This window comes from Leptonychotes weddellii, chromosome X, assembly GCF_054177405.1.
Source record: "Leptonychotes weddellii isolate Sample4059 chromosome X, ASM5417740v2, whole genome shotgun sequence".
Classification (NCBI taxonomy): domain Eukaryota; kingdom Metazoa; phylum Chordata; class Mammalia; order Carnivora; family Phocidae; genus Leptonychotes; species Leptonychotes weddellii.
The window spans coordinates 90,395,935-90,419,154 of NC_138385.1; the positions used below are offsets into that span (position 1 = coordinate 90,395,935).

At 40.1% G+C, this 23,220-nt stretch overlaps 1 protein-coding gene across 1 annotated transcript in view; it reads right to left on the reverse strand.

Moving 5' to 3' along the window:
* Positions 1–23,220, reverse strand: part of PHEX (phosphate regulating endopeptidase X-linked) — a 205,375-nt gene that overhangs the window by 16,497 nt on the left and 165,658 nt on the right. The window contains exons 17-19 of the mRNA XM_081807971.1: positions 11,397–11,451; positions 5,638–5,705; positions 1,898–2,028 (exon numbers count right to left, since the gene is read on the reverse strand). Coding sequence (XP_081664097.1) covers positions 1,898–2,028; positions 5,638–5,705; positions 11,397–11,451 — 254 coding nt within the window. The remainder of the gene's footprint in view (positions 1–1,897; positions 2,029–5,637; positions 5,706–11,396; positions 11,452–23,220) is intronic.

Here is a 23,220-nt window from a genome sequence, read left to right on the forward strand (position 1 = left end):
CTTTATCTCAAATAAATAAATAAAATCTAAAAAAAAAAAAAAACCTCCATAAAAAAGTTAGGTTTCATATGCATGAAGATTTAAATATAAAATAACAAAACAACAAAAACCTTCCTAGAAACAGAAGACTGCAGAAACTATATTTTTAAAGATTTTTTATTTATTTGAGAGAGTGAGAAAGAGCATGAGTGGGGTGAGGGGCAGAAGAAGCAGACTCCCTGCTGAGCTCAGAGCCTGATGTGGGGATGTGGGGCTCCAGGTGGGGCTCGATCCCGGGACTCCAGGATCATGACCTGAGCCAAAGGCAGTTGCTTAACAGACTGAGCCACCCAGGCACCCCTACTTTTTAAGAGAAATAGGTATCTTTGGCTCTATAGAAATGTTTAATTTTTGTATGTCAAAAGATGCATACATAAAATCCAATGGATGCATAATATATTTGGGAGAAAATACTGTAATGTGAATGACAAAATTTTTAACATCTGTAATATCTTTAAAAAGTTCTCACACATTGGCGAGAAAATCACTGAATAGATAAATGCTCTTTCATATATCACCGGTGGGAATATGAATATTATAACTTGTTGGTGACAGTAGGAATCTATCCTAGATGGACAAAATGAGTATGTATACAATGAGAGGGTTTGTTATAGCAGCATTTGCTGTGGGAAAAGAACTGGAGACCAAGTGTGACCTCTCTCAACATGAGGTTAGCTGAATATGTAGAGTACGTTGCCACTGTGCACTACTAGGCAGCCACTGAAAAGCAGGCAATAAAGGGGTCTGTGGGGGGCGCCTGGGTGGCTCAGTCGTTAGGCGTCTGCCTTCGGCTCAGGTCATGATCCCAGGGTCCTGGGATCGAGCCCCGCATCGGGCTCCCTGCTCCGCGGGAAGCCTGCTTCTCCCTCTCCCACTCCCCCTGCTTGTGTTCCTGCTCTTGCTGTCTCTCTCCATCAAATAAATAAATAATCTTTAAAAAAAAAAAAAAGATAAAGGAGTCTGTGGTGTGTGTCTATCTCTTTGTGAGCAAGGGAAACAGTGTATCAGGGTGATTAAGATGAATGACAGGTAGGGAAGAGAAGAGTGATGAGAGGTGTAAGGCTGAAGACAAGAAGGGAACAAAATCCAGCACACACAAACGGCATGTATAAAATTTCATTCTTGCCTTCACGGACATGCATGTATGTATACATAATAGAAAATAGACATTTTAGAAGTACATTTATTTTGTTTCAAACTTCTATAACTAACATCTCTTAACCAATTCAGAGTCATTAATTCAAAATAATGAGGGTTCTAGAGGGGAGGGGGGTGGGAGGATGGGTTAGCCTGGTGATGGGTATTAAAGAGGGCACGTATTGCATGGAGCACTGGGTGTTATGCACAAACCACGAATCATGGAACACTACATCAAAAACTAATGATGTAATGTATGGTGATTAACAATAAAAAATTAAAACATAAAAAAACAAAATAATGAGATGTATTTCAGTGGATTAACTTAAGTAGTAATTTGGAAGGAAATTTTTTAAAATGATATGGAGTGTAGATTTATAAGAACTGTATTGTTTATGTTTGCTACAAGATTTTCTACATTTATCTAAATCTAGGAAACCAAACTAATGTTTAGGCCTGTGAATTCTCAAACTTGACCTTGTATCAGAGTCACCTGAGGGCTTGGCGAAAAGACAGACTGCCAGAAGCCCAGCGACCCCCTCCCTCCAGGATTCTGGGTCAAGAGGTCTGCAGTAGGACTCAAGAATTTGCATTTCTAGCAAGTTCCCCGGAGAGGCTGATGCTGTTGTCCTGGGAACCACACATTGAGAACCAATGGTCTAAAGCAAACTAATGTCCAAAAGAGAAAAAATGACCCACCAAACGCCATAGTTGTACTTACATTTAAGCCAGCTTTCCTCCAATAATAGTTGCTATATTGGTTAACCATGCACTTTGTTTTTTCTTTAAACTTTTCTTCTGAGTCAGTAGACCACCAAGGATCCAGGTTTCCATTTTTATCATATTTTCTACCTAGTGAAAAGGAAAGTTAAAAGACATTTGTACTACCTGTGTTCTCTTCTAGGATTTTTATGGTTTTAGGTCTCACATTGAGGTCTTTCATCCATTTTGAATTTATTTTTGTGTAGGGTGTCAGAAAGTGGTCCAGTTTCATTCCTTTGCATGTAGCTGTCCGGTTTTCCCAGCAGCATTCGTTGAAGAGACTGTCTATTTCCCACTGGATATTCTTTCCTGCTTTGTCAAAGATTAATTGACCATATATTTGTGGGCTCATTTCTGGGTTTTCTATTCTTTCCATTAATCTACGTGTCTATTTTTGTGCCAGAACCACACTATTTTGATGACTAGAGCTTTGTAATAGAGTTTGAAGTCTGGAATTGTGATGCCTCCTGCTTTGCTTTTCTTTTTCAAGATTGCTTTGGCTATCCGGGGTCTTCTGTGGTTCCATACAAATTTTAGGACTGTTTGCCCTAGCTCTGTGAAAAATACTGGTGGTATTTTGATAGGGATTGCATCATTTTTCCAAAGAAGACATCCAGATGGCCAACACACATGAAAAGATGCTCAACATCACTCATCATCAGGAAAATGCAAATCAAAACTACAATGAGATATCACCTCACACATGTCAGAATGTCTAGTATCAAAAAGACAAGAGATAACAAGTGTTGGAGAGAATGTGGAGAAAGGGGAACCCTCTTGCACTGTTGGCGGAAATGCAAATGGGTGCAGCCCCTGTGGAAGACCGTATGGAGGTTCCGCAAAAAGCTAAAAATAGAAACAGGTTCCACAAAAAGTTAAAAATAGAACTACCCTACGACCCAGCAATTATACTACTGGGTATTTATCCAAATGATATAAAAATACTGATTTGAAGGGGTGCATGCACCCTGATGTTTACAGCAGCATTATCTACAATTACCATATCATGGAAACAGCCCAAGTGTCCACTGACAGATAAATGGATAAAAAAAAAGTGGTATATATAGAGACAGTGGAATATTATTCAGCCATAAAAAAGAATAAATGTTGCCATTTGCAATGACAGGGATGGAGCTAGAGAGTATAATGCTAAGTGAAATCAGTCAGTCAGAGAAAGACAAATACCATATGATTTCACTCATATGTGGAATTTAAGAAACAAAACAAATGAGCAAAGGGAGAAAAAAGAGAGAGAAGCAAACCAAGAAACAGACTGTTAACTCTAGAGAACAATCTAATGGTTACCAGAGAGGAGGTGGGGGGGGATGGGTGAAACAGGTGATGGGGATTAAGGAGGGCACTTGTCCTGATGAGCACTGGGTGATACATGCAAGTGCTGAATATTGTACACCTGAAACTGATATTACACTGTATGTTCACTAACTAGAATTTAAATAAGGACTTAAAAAAGAAATTTGTACTATTTGTGGAAACTAATTTCTTCATTTTCCCTTTCCCTCAATTCAATAGACCTTGAAAAAGCAGTCCCAGTAGCAAGGGTCATTCCTGGGAGCAGCTCCCACCTTCTCTCCAATGTCACAGGTTAATTGTAAAAAGAGGGGTTGAGAAAGAGGTTTGAGGAAGTTCTTTCCTTCTAAGCAACAAAGAACATTTTAAAAATAAGATTCATCAACTGATGGCATGCACACCGTGAACGAATCTTGAATTCTTTGTTTTCACCTGATGTGACCCATAATGTTCTCTGGATTATGAAATGAAACGGCTTCATTCAGAAAGCCCATGGAGGGAGCTGGAGCGTCACTACCAGTGAAATTCCAAACGATCCATAGGAACAGCCCAGTGAGTCATTCACACCGATCCATAGGCACAGCCGAGTGAGTCATTCACACTGTGAGACCACAGCCCCTGACTCAGCCCTATAGGAACGTGTTTCCTCCAAGTTGCTAGGAGCTGAGAGGCACATAAAACCTCTGTTATGAATCATTTCACAGCCATCAGTGTGCATGGAAGGCCCATCTGTCCTGCTTTGACAAGGCAGGTGGCTCTAAAAAGAGAACTTGGAACAAGAATGGAAATCTCCAAAACATAATGGAAAAAAAGATTAATTATACATGGTAGTTTGTTTTTTGTTTTTTTGCTACAGGCTCAGACTTCGTTTTGTCTACACCCTTCAAAAAAAGTTTGAGTAGATCTGGACTATCGTCCATACTCAAGATTACTATTGGTTTAAATTTAATTATGCAAAGAACTCTTCCTTGGACTTACAAGAAAGTCCCCGAAGCAAAGGCGTTAACTGAAATAATCCAAAGCTCTTTGGCAAGGGTGGATGCCACTACCACCACCCCCTGGGAAAGCATGGAGTCACTGTCCTCCATACACTATCCCACCAATCATTAAACAGTTACTGGGCACGTAGTTAACTCTGTAACTCTCTGTTCTAATTATTGGTTATGGAATGAAATTGCCATCATTAGATTATGTCCTTTGAGAATGAATGGCTCCAGAAGGCCTCCAAAAGATTCCGGGGGAGAACTGTACTTAAATTTCCCAGGAAGAAAGGCCCAGAACCAAGAGATGACTACTGGGTTATGTTTCTTAGCTAAGACTCTCCTCTTAGATAAAGCGAACATGCAAAGACAGAAAGTGTAGCTCTGGAGATTGAGATGACTATAAGGCAGCTACATTTTTAATAGGGAGGGGAGAAATCAGAGGAGCAGAAACCCTAGGTGATTCAGGAAGCGCTGGTGGGAGCACAGGAAGAACTGTCCAGAAGGAGAAGAACCAAGAGTCTCTGGCCCTGGGGTAGGCATCCAGGAAAGGATGTTGGAGACACCACCGACATGGAAGAAAAAAAGGTCCTCCTACACAGTGTTGCCTTGTGCCAGCCAGGTCCTTGAATCTGCCTGTAAATCATTGTGCAGATGTGCATATGATTGTAATTTGCTGCTAATTCATAAATTTTAGAGATTTCATGTGGATTTCCAATAATGCTCAAAGGTAAAGGAGAAAGGAGTGCCAATCAAAAATGATGACGACTCTCAAAGGGCGCTAATTTCAGTTTATGTCATATTCTGCTCTTGTGCTTAAATATCATCAGGATACATAGCACATTCTTCTATATTATACATTATTAGAAAAGCAAAGCCTTTTAACAAAATTCTGAATATATGCCAGCATAGAGAAAAACAGAGCTTAAGCATTGCATAATCTTTGCAATAGTATAAAGGGATCAGGCAGCCAAGCTCCAGAGTCCTAACTGGCTGAGTCCTAACTTGGCAGCACGTATAATCATCTTAGCAGCAGAGCTCACACCTCCAAGGAGAGCATCTCAAGATGGTGAATAAAGAAATGACAAAGGGGAGAAGCTATGAAGCAGTTCCTGGAACTATCGTGGCAGCTACAGCAAGCCTGATCTAAATGCAAAGTTAACTTCATTGAAATTACAAGGTCTTTTTTTTTTTTTTCATGCTATCTCATCACCAACGGGAACAATTACTTATTTATGGCAAGCTATCACAGCAAGACATGGGGGGAAGTTTTCAATCAGCAATCATACTGCTTTGGATAATCTTCAGTCTATGATGATGCCACTATGCAAAGATAATAGCAACAATTAACATCCGTATCATCAACATTATCATAAAAAGCAGCAGCTCATACAACGAACCCGGTACTTACCATTATTATCAAATCCATGTGTAAATTCATGTCCAACAATTACTCCTATAGCTCCATAACTCAGAGATCTATGGTACAAATATATAATTTGGAGAAAATTACAAGCATTAATCTCAGAGCATAATCCTTTGATTTTTTTCAATGAAAGCCAAGATAATCTGTTTTCTAGTAACCACAATAACAACTTAATAACCATACCCACAAAATTATAAAAAAAAAAAAATCTAAACACACCCTTCTCACTGAAATGCATAAAGAAAACTATGACCCTGTACGACATTAGGGATACGAAAGAGATGGTTTCTAAAGTCCCTTCCAGCCCTAAGGTTTCTATGATTCTGTATCTGCTCCAGCTAGTTTGTATCCATGAACACATAAAGCAGCAGCAGGCTTTGAAAAGATCCTGTCAGTAAACATACCATTTATTTTTTTATCTGAGAACCTGTTGAAAAATCACTCTAGACTTAGAAGTTATTCCCCAAATGCAATCATAAAAAAAGGAACAGAGCAGAGATTCAAAGGGATCACTGCTTTCAAAGGGAGTCACGTTCCCTTGCTTCTGTGACAGACAAGGTCATGAGTGAATGGCAAGGATCGTGAAGCCTTAACCAGAGTTGGAAACTGCAGAATCGTGAGCCAATAGTGGTGGTTTGGAAGTGCTTGAGTGCTGGTTAGGTAGCAATACATAACTGAAACAGTATGTTAATGATAAATGAAGAAATCCATAAGGAGGCTTCTGGATGTGTGTGTGGGTCTGGGACCTTCTCTCCCAACTACAAGTTCCATGAAGGCCAAACCCTTATCTACTTGGTCACTGCTATTTTTCTGTAACTAGGACACAGTAAGAAAGTCGCAGTGATTTAACTCATCGGTTAATTAACTTTACCATTTCACACAAGTGACAGGTCTACATGTAACTTATTTTAGTGATTTAACATGTGGATGAGGATTAAAGACGATTTAAAATCCTTGTTATGAGGATTCTTCCTGAGATTTGCAATTATGCTAAAAATATTTCGCAGTTGGCTCCTGACAAGCGACATCAAAATCACCTGGCAAATGGAAAGGACCCGTAAGTGGAAAGAACAAAAAATTTTTGAGGCAACATGTTATTACAGGACATAATGATCCTTAACATGCTAATTGTTTGTCTCAACCATACCCAAGGAAGTGCTATAAGATTTAATTTTTCCCCTTGGTGGCAATTCTTTCCTTTGTTATTTCTTTCCTGCAAGGTAATTTGCATTTGAAAAAACGCTTCCTACTGTTTTTACATCATTGCAAACCTTCATTACGAAAGTAAGAGTAAAATTATGCATTTCAATCATGGAGCTCCCATGGCAGTGTGGGACAAACTTGTAATTTTACATAGTGCTAGTTTCTGCAGCAGGCTCTACACTATGCAGCCTGTAACCTTGCGGTTTTTCATGCCTCTCAGCCTTGAGCACAGTACTCAGGCCTCTATAACCCCTGGTCAATGCTGGTGACTGGACGGGCTTAAGGGATGAACAATGGAAGCTTATAGGAACTGCTCTGCAATCAATGTCCCTTAAGAGGGACTGCTCTGATGAGCTTCCTATTTGCGAAGGGTAATAAAGAATTCAGAAAATGACTGAATCACTGTAAGTTTCAATTCTCAGTCACATAATCGTGATCCTTTGGACGGGAGACAAGAAAAAGTAATTTTATATGACTGAGCCTTCCAATGATAATGTTTCAGAATGCTGAAGTCCCATCTTCCATTTCATCAATGGACATTATTAAATGAGCATGCCATAAAAATAAATAAACTCAAATGCCTTTTAAAATGGGGCCGGCTGGCCAGAAACAAGAAGACTGCTGCAGAGAAAAATCGAGTCTTCCAAAAATAAAATGGAAAAAATGACCATTTTTCCACCTACTCAGTTTCTCTCGTGTTCTTACTACCCACCCCATGGGTTTAACGTGTGCCCTGTATTCTGCTGTCAACAAGAGGACGGCCAGGCCGCTGTGCAGCAACCATGATCTCACACTGTCATCAAGTAAGGGCTACTCTGTGCCTGAATCAGAAACTCATCAAAATCTCCGATTTGAAAGCAGCTTTCAGGTTATCTACTTCGACTCCTTGGCAGAGGCATGGGCCTCCTCCACAAAAACCCATTCCAATAGTCATAGGACTTCTCCTGGGATTTCTAATAACCAGGAGCTCATGAGGGGGACTGGTCCCTCTTCAGGTGGTTCTAAATAAAACAGCTCTCCCTAACACTGATCCGCAATCTCTCTCCTACGTCTTCTATCTATTGGTCTCGTATAGTCTCTAGCTAAATACCCTCTGACCCCCCTGAATACAGTAAATTGTCTGCCACCTTAACTCTCCTTCAAAAATGTGAAGACACTTACAAGGTTCCCCTTCAAGTGTCCTCAAGTTCTTTAAATTGTTCTTCTTCAGCCATGAATTCTAGACCAGCGTTTCCCAAAACAAAGGCAAAGGGGGAGCTTAGGAACCTCTGGGTTAAACACATTTAAATAGGTTTCTTTCTTACAGAACTTCTTGGAAATTCTTATGCTGCTGAATATTGTAATTCTTCAAAAAAAAAAAAAGGGAGGGTGGGGGCGCCTGGGTGGCTCAGTCGTTGGGCGTCTGCCTTCGGCTCAGGTCATGATCCCAGGGTCCTGGGATCGAGCCCCGCATCGGGCTCCCTGCTCTGCGGGAAGCCTGCTTCTCTGTCTCCCACTCCCCCTGCTTGTGTTCCCTCTCTCGCTGTGTCTCTCTCTGTCAAATAAATAAATAAAATCTTTAAAAAAAAAAAAAAAAGGGAGGGTGACTTACCTCTATTACTACTTCATGGAACACACACTTTGGGGTGTTGTCTTAGGCTACTTACAATCCTGAATCTTTCCTCTAGAAACAATTTAGCTTGTTGAGGTCCCCAGAACTAGACCCAACATTCAGGGAAAGACTAAGTTGACCAGTGTGAACATAATGGATACCCACTTGCTGGGTCTGGAGGCTAGCTATCCAAAACAGATGTATGGGAAGCCAGCTGACCGGACTGTGATTCCCATGTCTCCAGCATCTCCATCTTTCCAACACCAAGTACCCAAAAGATGCTTAATAATTATTCATTGAGCAGATATCGTAATAGAGGATGGAAGGCTTCAGTGAGGACATAGAACTCTAGGAAAAAAATACAAATCTCTCTCCTACTCAAGTATCAAATATGGCTCAGCCTAAAGCTAAACTCACAGATACTAATATTATTTCCTAGGTTTCTATGATTTTGACTTTTAGATCAGAAAATCATGTTCATGGACCCAATAAACAAATTCACTGAATCAGTAACTTCAAAACCTAACCAGACTATTTCCAAGTCTCTAGGTATATAACCACAATAACAGAAGCTCAGATAAACTGCTAAAGATAAGCAGAATCAAAGAATTCTAGGACATTTTTAGTTTGAAGGAAATTTAGAGAATATTTAGCCTAGACCTTTATTTTTATAGAAATATGTGTAAGTTTTTAATTTGAATAATAGGGAAAAATCAATTCCAAATATCTGAGCACTAATAAAAAACTATGCAGCTGAGGCCTGGGATGATAGTAAGGGATTTGGTTAATGCAAACCAAGAATTTTCATTTATGCTAATGGAGCGCTTCCCTAAGGTAAGCTTTACTGATGCCTGCTCCTGGTCCCCTCAGCACTCACCATTTTTGAGCACACCAATACAACAGCTTCCAACTGCCAACACCTGAAACTAGTTGCCTGAGGACTTTTTCTGGCTACCAGAGCCCTCGTGGCCGAGACTGGGCAACGCCAGAGAGTTAATACAGCAGGTGGCAGCCCTCAAATCAATGAGGGAAGGGGAGTTGGATGATCAACACCCCAGCAACCTTGCCCCTGAGGTGGGATTACGCTGAAGCATGTTCTACAGTTCCCCAGCAGGACTGAGCCCCAGTTGCTCACAGTGATAACAGGCTTTGAAACACATATGTGGTAGGTAGAATAACGGCCCCCAAAAGATGTCCACATGCTAATACCCAGAAGTCATGATATGTGATGTTATTACACAGCAAAGGGGAATTAAGGTTGCTAATCAGCTGAGCTTAAAATAGGGAGATTATCCTGGATTATCTGGGTGCACCCAATATAATCACAAGGGTCCTTCAAAGTGGAGGAGAAGGCAGAAGAGGAGAGTCAGAAGGAGATGTGACTATGGATCTATGGTCAGAGAAATGCAACTTTGCTAGTTTGGAAGATGGAGGAAGGGGTCATGAGCCAAGGAATGTGGGCCAACTCTAGAAGCTAGAAAAGGCAAGGAAACAGATTCCTCCCTAGAGCTTCCAGAAAGGAATGCAGCTGTACCAACATCTTGTGTTTACCCCAGTGAGACCCAGGTTGGACTTCTGACCTAAAGAACCATAAGCTAAGGGCGCCTGGGTGGCTCAGTTGGTTAAGCGACTGCCTTCGGCTCAGGTCATGATCCTGGAGTCCCTGGATCGAGTCCAGCATCGGGCTCCCTGTTCAGCGGGGAGTCTGCTTCTCCCTCTGACCCTCCCCACTCTCATGCTCTATCTCATTCTCTCTCTCAAATAAATAAATAAAATCTTTAAAAAAAAAAAAAAGAACCATAAGCTAATAAATTCATGTTGTTTTAAGCCACTAAGTTTGTGATAATTATGGTAGCCACAGGAAACTCATGCAACACAATTTATTGGCTTCCTTCCCTCCCTGTCTCACGTCTCCATTTCCCTGCTGGTGTTTTCTGCTGTCACCTCCCATAAGAACTCCTTGAACTCGATTCCTTGTCATAGGGTCTGCTTTTGGAGAAGTCCAAATCAAAATACTGCCACCATATTTCTCTTACTTTTATATGTATGTGATCCCATATGTTTTTAACCTACAAAATATTTAAATTGTCATTTATCTAAACCAAAACACAAGACACTAAACTTCTAAAAGCAAGACTAAATTTTCTGTATATTAAAGAACCAGAGCAAACAAAGGCACACAATAAAAGTGGTGATATTACCAACAATGAATATTATCAGAATTCCCACTATATGTGTAAATTCTGAATTACTTAAGTCTACAGTCTGTTGGTATTAATGACCTTTAATATCTCTAACTCCAGAGACTATCAATTTTTGACCTATTATATTACTACCCAGCTTATATTTCTAAAGACAAATTTGATTATCTTTACTTGTTCAAAAACTTCTATATGTTCTATTGCTTGTTAATGTCCAGGCTCCTTACCCAGCACTCAGAGCCCTCCAATATCCAATATCAAACTTCTTTTCTAGATGTCTCTTCCACTACTTCCCTTCATATATGACTTGAACCAGCCAAACTAAAATCTTTGCTATTCTATACACATTTTTCTTTCCTCTTCTCACATTATTTCTTCCATTTTTTCCATGGTGTCTGACCCAATACCATCAACTCAAATCCCAACAATCCTTCAAGGTCCAAATATTTGTACTATGAGTCAATGCACAAGTGAATAAATGCATAAAAATGAAAGCTCCATGTGTAGAAGTTGTCTCTCCTGTCCAGTCATACATCCTGGTAAAAAGAATAGGAAGACAAATACCTAAAATAATGAAAGCGGGACTGGCCCACACCAGGTTCCATGCCCTTCTTGTGCTAAACAACCACTGGCTTTGTTTTTTTTGTTCTGTTTTGTTTTGATTTTTGTGACTTTATATTCTATTCTCTGCCAAAGCAGCATGTTCTCCCCTACTCGTCAATAACTGGTTTCTTCACTCATTTACTTACCGAGGATATTCTGTTCCCCAAAAAAAGGGCTTCTGGAGCTCTCCTGCTGGAAACCCTGGGAGAAAGACAAACAAAACTGTAAGGGATACAGAGATTGATTCGATGAGGAGTACTTGGTTCAAGCTTTAGCCTGGAAGTTTCAAAGGTCCATCTGAAAGGTCCTCTTCGTGGAGCTGGGAGTATTCTAAGAGATTCAACTGTTTCTAAAACGATATTAATTCAATGGAGTTTGAAATAAGTGCATCACATGAGTTTCAAGGAAACCACTTTGCATGAATATGCTATTGGCATTGTCCAGCCTGCTGTGAACTGGGCTCCTTTATACAGCACGTGCAGGAGGCTTCTGGCTGTCCAGCAGCTTTCCCTGATACAGAGAGGGCCAGCTACACGGATACGCAACCTATGCAGTCAAAGCCCTCCCCCCACCAGGTGCCCCATTTGCATGCAGCATTCTTGATACTTCCTACGAACACAGAACTCCACTAGACCCACAATGTGCGGGAATTCAGTGAGACTCAAAGTGAGTACAAGGGAAGCATGTGACATCTAGGACTGAGTAGAAGGGGCCTCCGGCAGCCCCAAGAAGGCCCTTTCCATTGGAACCAGGATTTGCTTTGATCACCCAAAAAAAGGCAGTGGCATTCTGAGAAACAAGAATGACCAAGGAACCCTGTTATATCCTTTCCTACTTGTGTTACTTCTCTGTATTAAACAACCACATACACTGAAAATTACATAGGAGGAAGGGGAAAGACAGGGCAACCCACAGTTCCTTTTCCTTTCAGTCCTCCCTTACTCATCAATAAGCCAGAGGTAGACAGTGTGAGTAGAATGTACATGTATTAAGAAATAACAAAAGCCGCTGGGTTAGTTTTGTGCAGCGTTTCCACTGGCCTGGTAAGAACAAAATACCTATGCATGTATAAGCTACAAAATACAAACTGTATAATGTTGGTGATTCCACAGGTAAGTCAAAGGTCTTATATTTTCATTTAAAACTGACATTACACAATATGAAGATGAACCATAAACTTATGCTGATGACTGAAAATGTTTATTTTTCCTACAACTTAACAATGACATTAAACAGCAAATAAAAAACTGACAAGTCTAGAGAAAGAAAGGCCACGGGAGGCAGGACAAAGCTGCATACCTGAGCACCTTTAACTGCACTTTTTCTGGCTTTCTGAACTATTTTCATCTGCCACTGGGCCATACAAATTAAGCAGCTGGTTTTGTGCAGATGAGCAGGAGAAATGCTTTGCTTTGGTATTGCAACTCACCACTAAATCTGGCACCCTGGGCGGATTCTGAGAGCTGCGTTAGTAAGTCATAACAATTGGGAATGTAAAGAATAGTAACAGAAGACAAAACAAAGGGGGGGGGAGCAAGCACCCCCTTCTGCAATGTCCTTGCCTGCTCCAGCCACCGCTCTAGCCCCCGTGAGACTGAAAGCTCTTCTAGGAGTTAAAATGTTTTCCCTTCCTTCTCTCCCTCTCCACATTCTGTCTACCCCCGGCCATGAGAGGATACTACGACACTGGGAGGAGAAGTGAGGACAAGAAAGCAAGTTCTTAGTTTAGAAGTGAAATGTTAATTCCATATACCTATTCTTTGTATTTTATTCATATCAGTTTGAGATTTCAAGGTACAAAAACCTCACTGCAAAACAGAGATGGATCTAGCTAGGAGTTCTCTCTCTTCCTGCTACTTTCATAGAGAGGAAAACGCATGACTTTGAAGGGGCAACATCATATTAATCTTCATCGTTTTCAAAATTGCCTGAGATTTTTTTTGCATCTTTACATCAATATTCCATCCTTTTTTGGTGATTACTTTTAGTAAGTCATTCGAACTTGGAGAGATATATGCAAATATATATTACATATATATGCAAATCACAGTGTTTATGTGAAAGTCTCGTCTCAGACAACAAATCATCAAAAAGCAATATTTCCCAATAAGAACAATGATCATGAACCAAAGGGATCTAATTATGAAATCATTACGGCGCTCCTGCTTGGTACCATGCCCAGCTGGAAGCATTTCTGTCCACTGCCAACCTCTTTACAGGAAGACATCTGACACCTGCATGTGCCTCCGTTTCTGCGGCTTTTGCTGTCAGGGGCCCCAGACTCGAAGGCCACAGCCATCGCACGCCTCGGGTCAGCTGTGTCTGCTCAGCCTGTCGGGGCCATGGAACCCTCCACTGCTCAACACAAGAATCTGATGCCCTTAGGGCTGTTTTGCTGAAGTGAATGGCTTCACAGTGTAAGCTGCAGGATCGTATCTCAGGAAGTGGATAAGTTGTATTCAGCAAAGGTAGAAGTTAAAAAATAATTAAACAGAAAGGGAATTATTTTCTCTTCTCTCCCTTTTTAATAGGCTTTTCTTATTTTGTTTTGTTTGCAAATCCATTGTATTTCCTTTTCCCCCCCATCTCAGCACTGCGTCACCAGTTTCATACTTTTAAAGCTCTTTTTTTTAAAGCTCCTTTTCCTATCAGTATATTTATGGGAGGCATCCTCACAATGTAAATGTGTGCATGTACACACACATGTGCCTGCATCCATATTACGTGTTACATATGGACACATTATGCATACATAGAGATATACATAGGAGAGGAGAGAGGGAGGGAGAGGAAGGAAAAAAATGTAACTATTAGATTGGTAAAAAAATTAGTCAATTTGGTAATAGGTAATACTGGCCAGGGTATAGGAAGCATGTTGGTTTGAGCGTAAACTGTTTGTTGTAAGCCTTTTGATGAGCAATTTAGTCATCTCTTAATGCTTTAAATGCCACTTCTAAAAAATGAGTAACTATGTGCTGACATGGAAAAAATATCTAAAAGATATTAAGTGGAAAAAAATATTAAGTGAAAAACCAGCATTCAGTCGTGTATGTGGTCCTTTTCTGCATAACATATGTTAAACATATGTATAGCTACATACAGTCAGTTCTGCTATAACACTTATATTTAAAAGGCAAATTTGCTCTAAGGTGATTGATACACTGGGGAAAAAATTGGGGCATAATTCCAACTTCATGTTTGCTTATGTTTAATTTCGTCCTCAAGAAATGCTAAGTGAAAGCAAAAAATGCACCAAATGAACTGAGCCACACAGAAATACACAAAACTCACACATCCCAACATGGACCAGTTGGTTACCTCAGTTTGCCACACGCATTAGAAGCCACAGACACCCACACCTGGTGTTAAAATTTTCCTTGCAACTTCAGATCACCCTCCTTCAACCACGACACAGTAACTCACAAGCTGCAAGTCCTCCAACACCCACTTCAACAAACCTCAGGCCTTTCCAGGGGAAAATGCCATATTTACTGTAGTATTTATGTATTTACTCATTTAACATGTGTAAGACTGTGCTATCATTTTTTTCAAAGATGTTTTTTAGAGAGAGAGCGAGCAAGCGATGGTGTGAGCAGGGGGAGGGGCAGAGGGAGAGGAAGAGGGAGCGAAGCAGACTCCCCGCTGAGTGCAGAGCCTGATGCGGGGCTTTATCTCACGATCTCACGACCCTGAGATCATGACCTGAGCCGAAATCAAGAGTCGGATGCTTAACCAACTGAGCCACCTAGGCACCCCTGTGCTATCATTTTTATTAGGCTCCTGGCTTTTGTTTTCATGTGTCATTGATAATGTTTTTGATTGTTGTGTCCCAAACCCCATTTATCCCATAAGCCTGTGGCTTTTACTGCACAATTTTGCATAACACAGTGATGTTTAGGAACATGTATGTCGCGTTATAGCAGAACTAACTATATATGTACATGTGGGCATCTACGTGTATATGAACGCATATATATTCCTGCCAGTGGTCCTCAAATTTTATCAGGCATCAGAATGACCTAGAGGGCTTATTGGAACAGATTGCCGGCCCCACCCTAAGAGTTTCTGAGTTAGTATGTACGGAGAGGAGGCTAAGAATTTGTGTCTTTAACAAGTTCCCTTGTGATGCTGAAGCTGCTGGTCTAAGAGCCACACTTCAAAAGCCGCTGCCCAGGGGCGCCTGGGTGGCTCAGATGGTTAAGCGTCTGCCTGGGGCTCAGGTCATGATCTCCAGATCCTGGGATCGAGCCCCATGTCAGGCTCCCTGCTCAGTGGGGAGTCTGCTTCTCCCTCTTCCTCTGCCTCTCCCCACTGCTCCTGCTCTCTCTCTGTCTCAAATGAACAAATAAATTCTTTAATTTTTTTTTAAAGATTTTATTTATTTATTTGACAGAGAAAGAGAGACACACACAGTGAGAGAGGGAACACAAGCAGGGGCAGAGGGAGAGGGAGAAGCAGGCTTCCCGCGGAGCAGGGAGCCCGATGTGGGCTCGATCCCAGGACCCTGGGATCATGATCTGAGCTGTAGGCAGACGCTTAACGACTGAGCCACCCAGGCACCCCTAAAAAATTCTTTAAAAAAAAAAAAAAAGAGCCGCTGCCCAGACACTCATTCATGTGTACTGCGGAGTCATGGCTAAATATGTTCATTGCTGCATCGCTACAATTGAGAAAAGTGTGCCGCAAACCAGATGTCCAGAAGGAGAAAAATGACTTAATTATGGCATAACCATACTATGGACTGCTCTGCAGCAAATGAAAAGAAAGAGGTAGGTCTTAATATTCTAGCATGAAAAAATCTCCCAAGACACGTTGTTGGAATAAAGCAAGGCACAGATACAGATAAACACCATTTCTGTTTTTTAAATAAGTAGCATATCTGTGTAGTACATGAACACAAATGCACAGAAAAGGTCTGTAAAATATGTATCAAAGGGATTAGAGTGGCTGCTTCTTGGAGCTAACGGGAACTAGGAGGTGATGACTGATTAAAGGGATTTTGGACATAGACGTAATGTTGTAAATTTTAACTAGTCAAAGGTAATCAACTCGTGTAATGAAAATTAACTCTGAGAAATAAATGTGTATCGGGGCACCTGTGTGGCTCAGTTGGTTAAGTGTCTGCCTTCAGCTTAGGTCATGATCTCAGGGTCCTGGGATCGAGCCCTGCGTCCAGCTCTCTGCTTAGCGGGGAGTCTGCTTCTCCCTCTCCCTCTGTGCATGTTCTCTCTCTCTCTCTACCAAATAAATAAAATCTTGAAAAAAAGAAATAAATGTGTATATATTATAGGAAATTCTTCTAAAGGTTATACAAAAACTGTTTACAGTTCACTAAGCTTACATAATAGCATTTTGCTCTCACATTTGTCAACACCAGCAAATTTCATTCCTATTTCAAGCAAAAATACAAGTTGTGGATATATAACTCAAAAGACTAAAGTTCTGACAAAAGAGGGTGCTTGGGTGGCTCAGTCCGTTAAGCGTCTGCCTTCAGCTCAGGTCATGATCCCAGGGTCCTGGGATCGAGTCTCACATCGGGCTCCCTGCTCGGCAGGAAGCCTGCTTCCCCCTCTCCTCCCCACTTGTGCTCTCTCTCGCTATCTCTGTCTCTCTCTCTCAAATAAATAAAAAAATCTAAAAAAAAATTTAAAATTCTAACAAAAGAAAATATTCTTATCTATATATTGTAATAACCTCATTGTTTGTTAGTAAAAATTTCTCTTTTTCAGATCTGCACCCTGGAAAACCACTAAGGCCTGTTTTCGGCTTTCTACTGGAGTCAAACCTTCCCTTTTTGCTGGAGTTTCCCCACAACTCCCGCATCAGCGAATAACTGACTAACCTCGAGGGATTTTTGTTTAGGACAGAACCGACCATATTCAGTGGGCGATTAACTCAGGCAGGTTCAACTATTTGACCTCTGAAGTCACAAAGTTGTATCTTAACTGTAGCAACCGCTTTCCAAGAAAACTTAAATGCCTCGATATGTTTGGGTTTCAGTATCCATTTTGTTACCGGAAAATTGCACTAGTTAGGTTCTTTAGACAAATGAAGAGAAAAAAACAAAATTAGCCCATTATCCCATAGCTCAGACCCATGAAAACAAAAATATATACTCAGGGATAGCAAATTCATACTGTATGAAGAGACATGAACAACATTAATAATTTCCCTTTCTCCCCACTCCTCTCTCCCAATGCTGGAACTTTCTTTCCACTACTATCTGCATAGCTTGCTTCAGATATTTACTCAAATGTCAACTTCTCCTTCAAGCCTTCCCTAGTGCTTTTTAAAGGAAATAGGCATTATCCTACCCCGTTTCCTGCTTTATATCCCACCATAATACCATCATCTATGACACTCTACACTGTATTTGCTCTGTATAAATTATTGTCTGTCTTTCCCCCAACTAGAAAGCAAGCTCCATAACAAAAGGGATTTTTATTTTCACTATGCTTCTGCTGCATTATCTGGCATGTGATAATCACTCAATAAATATCTGTTGAGTGAATGGAATCTGCACCTTGTGAAACTTGAAAGTATAATCAGGGTTAAGCATTACCTATGATTATGAGTATACGGCATTAGCCGAAATCGAAAACATTACACGTTACTATTGGTATCACCAACGTGCTGCTTCCTGAGGTTTCCATACTCAATACCAGAACAGAGATATGTTCCATTATTCAAGTTATTTTTCCTTTTGTTCTAGATTAAAGACTTTGTTGATTCCATTCTCTTGCATTTATGGCAGAACTAGTATAGTTTTGAGGTTGGCACTTTTTTCCCCAATAGATTCTCAACCAGAATGCAGATTTTAACAAGATGAAAAGCCCTGCCCAGCTCCCTGCAAGTTCCATCACCCTTGTGTACTCAGGCGTCCCTACTGCCAAGGAATAAAGTAGGATATGCTCCCCTTCTATGGTTGTGACATGTGGAAAGAGAAATCAGATAAAATGCTGGTTTAGATCAGAGTCCTTTGGTCCTAACAATACTGGATGAATATATTCTCTTTTCCCTACATTCTTTGCATGCTTTCATGTAACTGCCACATTAAGTTTCATACCCATAAAAGCATATGACTCAGGAAAGTTATCATATAGCAAATATTTTGAAAGCATGACTTTCCAAAGGTTTATGTTATGTGGAAGTTTGGGGGATTTTTTTTTTTTTATATTGACACTTACAAATGGTAATTCTTTAAGACAACTGTGGTCAGACTCAACCATCTTTTCCTGTTGTTTCCATGTTTGGTCAGATTTAACAAAGTGGGAGGCCTCCAACTTTCACTTGCCAAGCTTTAAAACCCAGACTGTCTGCGTCTTCCCTTTCTCTATAGCAAACTTTTATAAATATACTAATACAATGGAGGACAACTCAGACTCAACTAAAATTTGGGAGCAGTTCATTCTTAAATTCAATCTATCTTTTGACTTCTTTAAAGAAACTAGCAGTAGTGAATTTGTTCAGTTAGGATCCCTCCAGTAGCCTCTGGGGCAGAAGAGGCACATCCAGGGCCAAATGATAAAGTTCAGTTCAAAAGAAGGTGATGGGGATGGGGGGGGGGGCAGGATTCTAAAGGAGAATCCAATGGGCCAGAGAATGTGCAGGCCAAAGTACATGCTGACCTCTTTAATTCAATCCATTTCCATACTTGCTATAGCTGCTTTCTCCAGAGATGTACTTGGATTTTCCACTGACTGTGTATCTGTGTCTGTTTTCTTTTCACTATGGGTGTTTGTGATATTTTTGCTAAGGGGCTGATTGTATCAATACAATGTATTATTAGTTTTGTCAAATAATAGGATGTTTAGCCTTTTGCATGGATTTACTGATGTATTAACATGGCTTTATTCTAGTGCATGTTATGACAGTTATTTTCAAAAGTCTTAAGTGTATGCTTATATTACTGAGCTAATCCTTGTATCAATCTACATTTCAGGACTTACTGCTGATATATCATCTTAGCAACATTATTATACTTCTTGGTGAGATTCACTTGTAGTTACTTCTGCTGACTTATTTTATTTGTCCTGTGCAATAACAGCTCCTAGTTCTACAGCTCACTAAATGAACATATTTTAGGACCCTATTTTTGGAGATGTTAATATATTTAAATACCATTGTAACAACTACCAGGAAGAGTTGGGTTTGGTTACGATGATGCCATTTCTACATATAATCATTGGCCACTGACATTTACTAAGCACCTATGATGTTCCAACCCACACAGGGAAGCTGTGAACATACAAATGTCCTCAAAGAACCTACTATCTAGTGAAGGAAAAGGGATGTAACAAAAAATTCTGTATTGTCATATCTAAAAAGGTGAACTGATACCAAAGCTCTTTAAAGTGTATTTTTTTCATTGAAATATGTTTTAAATTAAGTAAAGATGCTTAGAGGTGTCTTGGGAGAGAGGGGTAGCTATACACATGTCTATACTAATGAGTAAAAGATATGACCAGTGAAATCAGTTGAGGTTTGAGGTAGGAGTGGTTTAAGAGAATGGCACTCAGTATGTGGTCATGGTCCAGCAGCATCAACATCACCTGGACACTTGTTAGAGACACAGATTATTGGGCCCTACCCCAGACCTGCTGAGTCAGGAACTCTGGGAGTGGGGTCCAGAGTTTTCAGCAGGTCCCCCAGGTTATTCTGGTACGTGCTAGTTGAGACCTACTGGTTTAGGTCAGAATAAAGATTCTCAATCCCACTGTACATCAGAATCCCTTGGGAAGCTTTTAAAAAGTAGACCCATGTCAAAGCCTCTGCCCAGACCTACTGAGCCATAATCTCTGGGATGAAGCCTTGAACATGAGTATGTTTTAAAAGCACCTCAGGTGACTCCAATATGCCAAGAAATTCAGAAGTCTTGGTTTAGGAAAAATAAGGCACTTCTTATATTTAACTCATGTATATAAATCAGCCCTCTAGTCTCATTCTCCTCTCTTCACCACTCCTCAATACTGTGCTTGTAACATATAATTAGATATTTTTCTTATAATTTTGCAGACTATACTTTCAAAACTGAAATTTTACATGGCTAACAAATTATCATTGTACAAAGGACAAAAATAGTTTTAATTGCAACTGCTTTGGAAAATCCAGAATGAATGCTCACTCTAAGAGGAAATAAGTGTTACATCTTATTCAGGCTTAGTTCTCATAATCAGATAAGCCGGATACCATTCTTCTAGAATCTAGGAGACCATCAGTTGAGACATGGAAATTGCTGCAATTACAAAGCACTTCTGGTTATATTTTCTGCTGTAAAGCGATTTCATTGTCATCACTGCTAAGATTAATAGTGGCTTTTTTTTTTTCAATTTGGCATCTTGCAGTAGTTTGGTGAATGCCAACCTTCCCCTTTCCAGAAAGTATCAAGTACTAACAGCTGTGACTCATGTCAAGGGATTCAGCAAGATGCCTTAGCCATCTGCTGGCTTCCTACAGGTAACCTCCTGCCACTGTATCTATCATCCTAGAACTGACAAGCAGAAAGCAGCTTCTAAAATCTGTCCTCCATCTTGAAACTTCCTCTTCTGGCTCTTCTGTACTTTTTCTGCCATAATTACCTTTAGGCTGCAACAAAGAGAACCTCCTCTCTTTTACCAGTGTGACCAACCATCCCTGTTTGCCCAAATCTGAGGAAGCTCCTGGGATACAGCATTTTCAGTGTTAAAATCAGGACAGTCCCAGGCAACCAAGACAAGTTAGTCCTCCTTTTACCCAACCAAGTTGACCTATTTTGCATTTGCTGCATTTTTATACCTCAGAGGTTCTCAAACTTCAGCATCTAGCAGACATTTGATGGTTAAAATCTTCTTAAAATATAAATTGCTGGGCCCACACCCAGATGCTCGTTTATCAGTGATGCTGATGCAGATGATCCACGGACAATACTTTGAGAACCACTGCTACAGTTCAATATCTGGCAAAGAAAACAAAAATTTCCCCCCACTATAAAGCTCTGTATCTCCTATTCTATTATTCCAACAGATCATTTCATATACACAATTGCTGTCCTAGGTATTCAAAACTGACACTAAACGCAATGATGTTTATAGCCCAGGCCTGGGAATATAAAAGATGTTCAGCAAATGCTTGTCTGGGTCCCTGATCCATATCTGGGTTTGAGATAATGGTCTTAAGAATGAAAATGACTAACATTTTCCCTTATGTCAATTCAACCAAAAAAAAAAGTCTCTTTCATCTCCTCCAAAAGCAAATTTTTTTTATTTTTTTTAAAGATTTTATTTATTTATTTGAGAGAGAGAATGAGATAGAGCATGAGAGTGGGGAGGGTCAGAGGGAGAAGCAGACTCCCTGCTGAGCAGGGAGCCCGATGCGGGACTCGATCCCAGGACTCCAGGATCATGACCTGAGCCGAAGGCAGTCGCTTAACCAACTGAGCCACCCAGGTGCCCCAAAAGCAACTTTATAAGGCATATCTCAGTAAAAGAAAACCATCTCCTCTATTGTTAATGGAAATATAAACTGGTACTACTTTTCTCAAGAGAAGTTGGGTAAGATGTATTTTAAAACCCCTAAAATGGACATACCATTTGACTCAGCAATTCCTCCACATCTAGGAATTTACCCTAAAGAAACAGACTCAGATTTGCATAAAAACATATCACAAAACTTACCACAGAGGTTTTTTTTAAAAACGAACAGCCTAAGTATCTATTGGTAGGAAATTAACTAAAGAAATCAAGGTGTTTTTATTTGGTGGAACACTATGCATGATAACTTAGGATTACATGTAATAAATGGAGACAATATTCATGTTACAATGTTCAGTGTGGGGGAAGCAGCATTATTGGATGAGTCCATATTTAGTTTCAAATTTTTTAAAGATTTATTTATTTCACAGACAGCACGAGCGGGAGTGGCAGAAGGAGAGAGAACCTCACACAGAGTCTGTGCCAAGAACGGAGCCCAACGTGGGGCTTGATCTCATGACCCTGAGATCACGACCTGACCCAAAACCAGGAGTTGGACACTTCACCGACTGCTCCACCCAGGTGCCCCTAGTTTCAGTTTTAAATGTGTAGATAAACATAAGTTTGAGAGGTATTCAACAAAATCTTTAAATGATGACACAAACTTTAAAATTTTTTTAGCTTAAAAACATGAGAGAGAGAAAGACAAGACAGGAACAGAGAAAATCTTCAGAAACAACCACAAAACAAGTAATAAAATGGCAGTAAATACATATTACCAATAATCATTTTGAATATAAATGGACTAAATGCTCCAACCAAAAGGCATAGGGTGTCAGAATGAATAAAAAAAATACAAGACCCATCTCATCTATATATTGCCTCCAAGAGACTCATTTTAGGCCTAAAGACACCTGCAGATTGAAAGTGAGGGGATGTGGAAACATCTATCATGCAAATGGATATCAAAAGAAAGCCAGAGGAGCCATACTTGTATTGGACAAAACAGACTTTAAAACAAAGACTGTAACAAGAGACAAAGAAGAATGTTATATAATAATAAAGGGGACAACCCAACAAAAAGATACAACTATTGTAAATATGCACCCAACACGGGAGCACCTAAATAAATAAAACAGGCAATAACAAACATAAAGGAACTCATCAATAATAATACAATAATAGTAGGGGACTTTAACACCCCACTTATATCAACAGATCATCTAAACAGAAACTCATAAGAAAACAATGGCTTTGAATGACGCACTGGAACAGATGGACTTAACAGATATTTTCAGAACATTCCACCCTAAAACAGCAGAATACACATTCTTTTCAAGTGCACACAGAACATTCTCCAGAATAGATCACATATTAGCCCACGAAACCAGCCTCAACAAATTCAAGAAGATCCAAGTCATACCACGCATCTTCTCTGACCACAACACTATGAAACTAGAAATCAACCACAAGAAAAAAGTCTAGAAAAACCACAAATACATGGAGGTTAAACAACATGCTA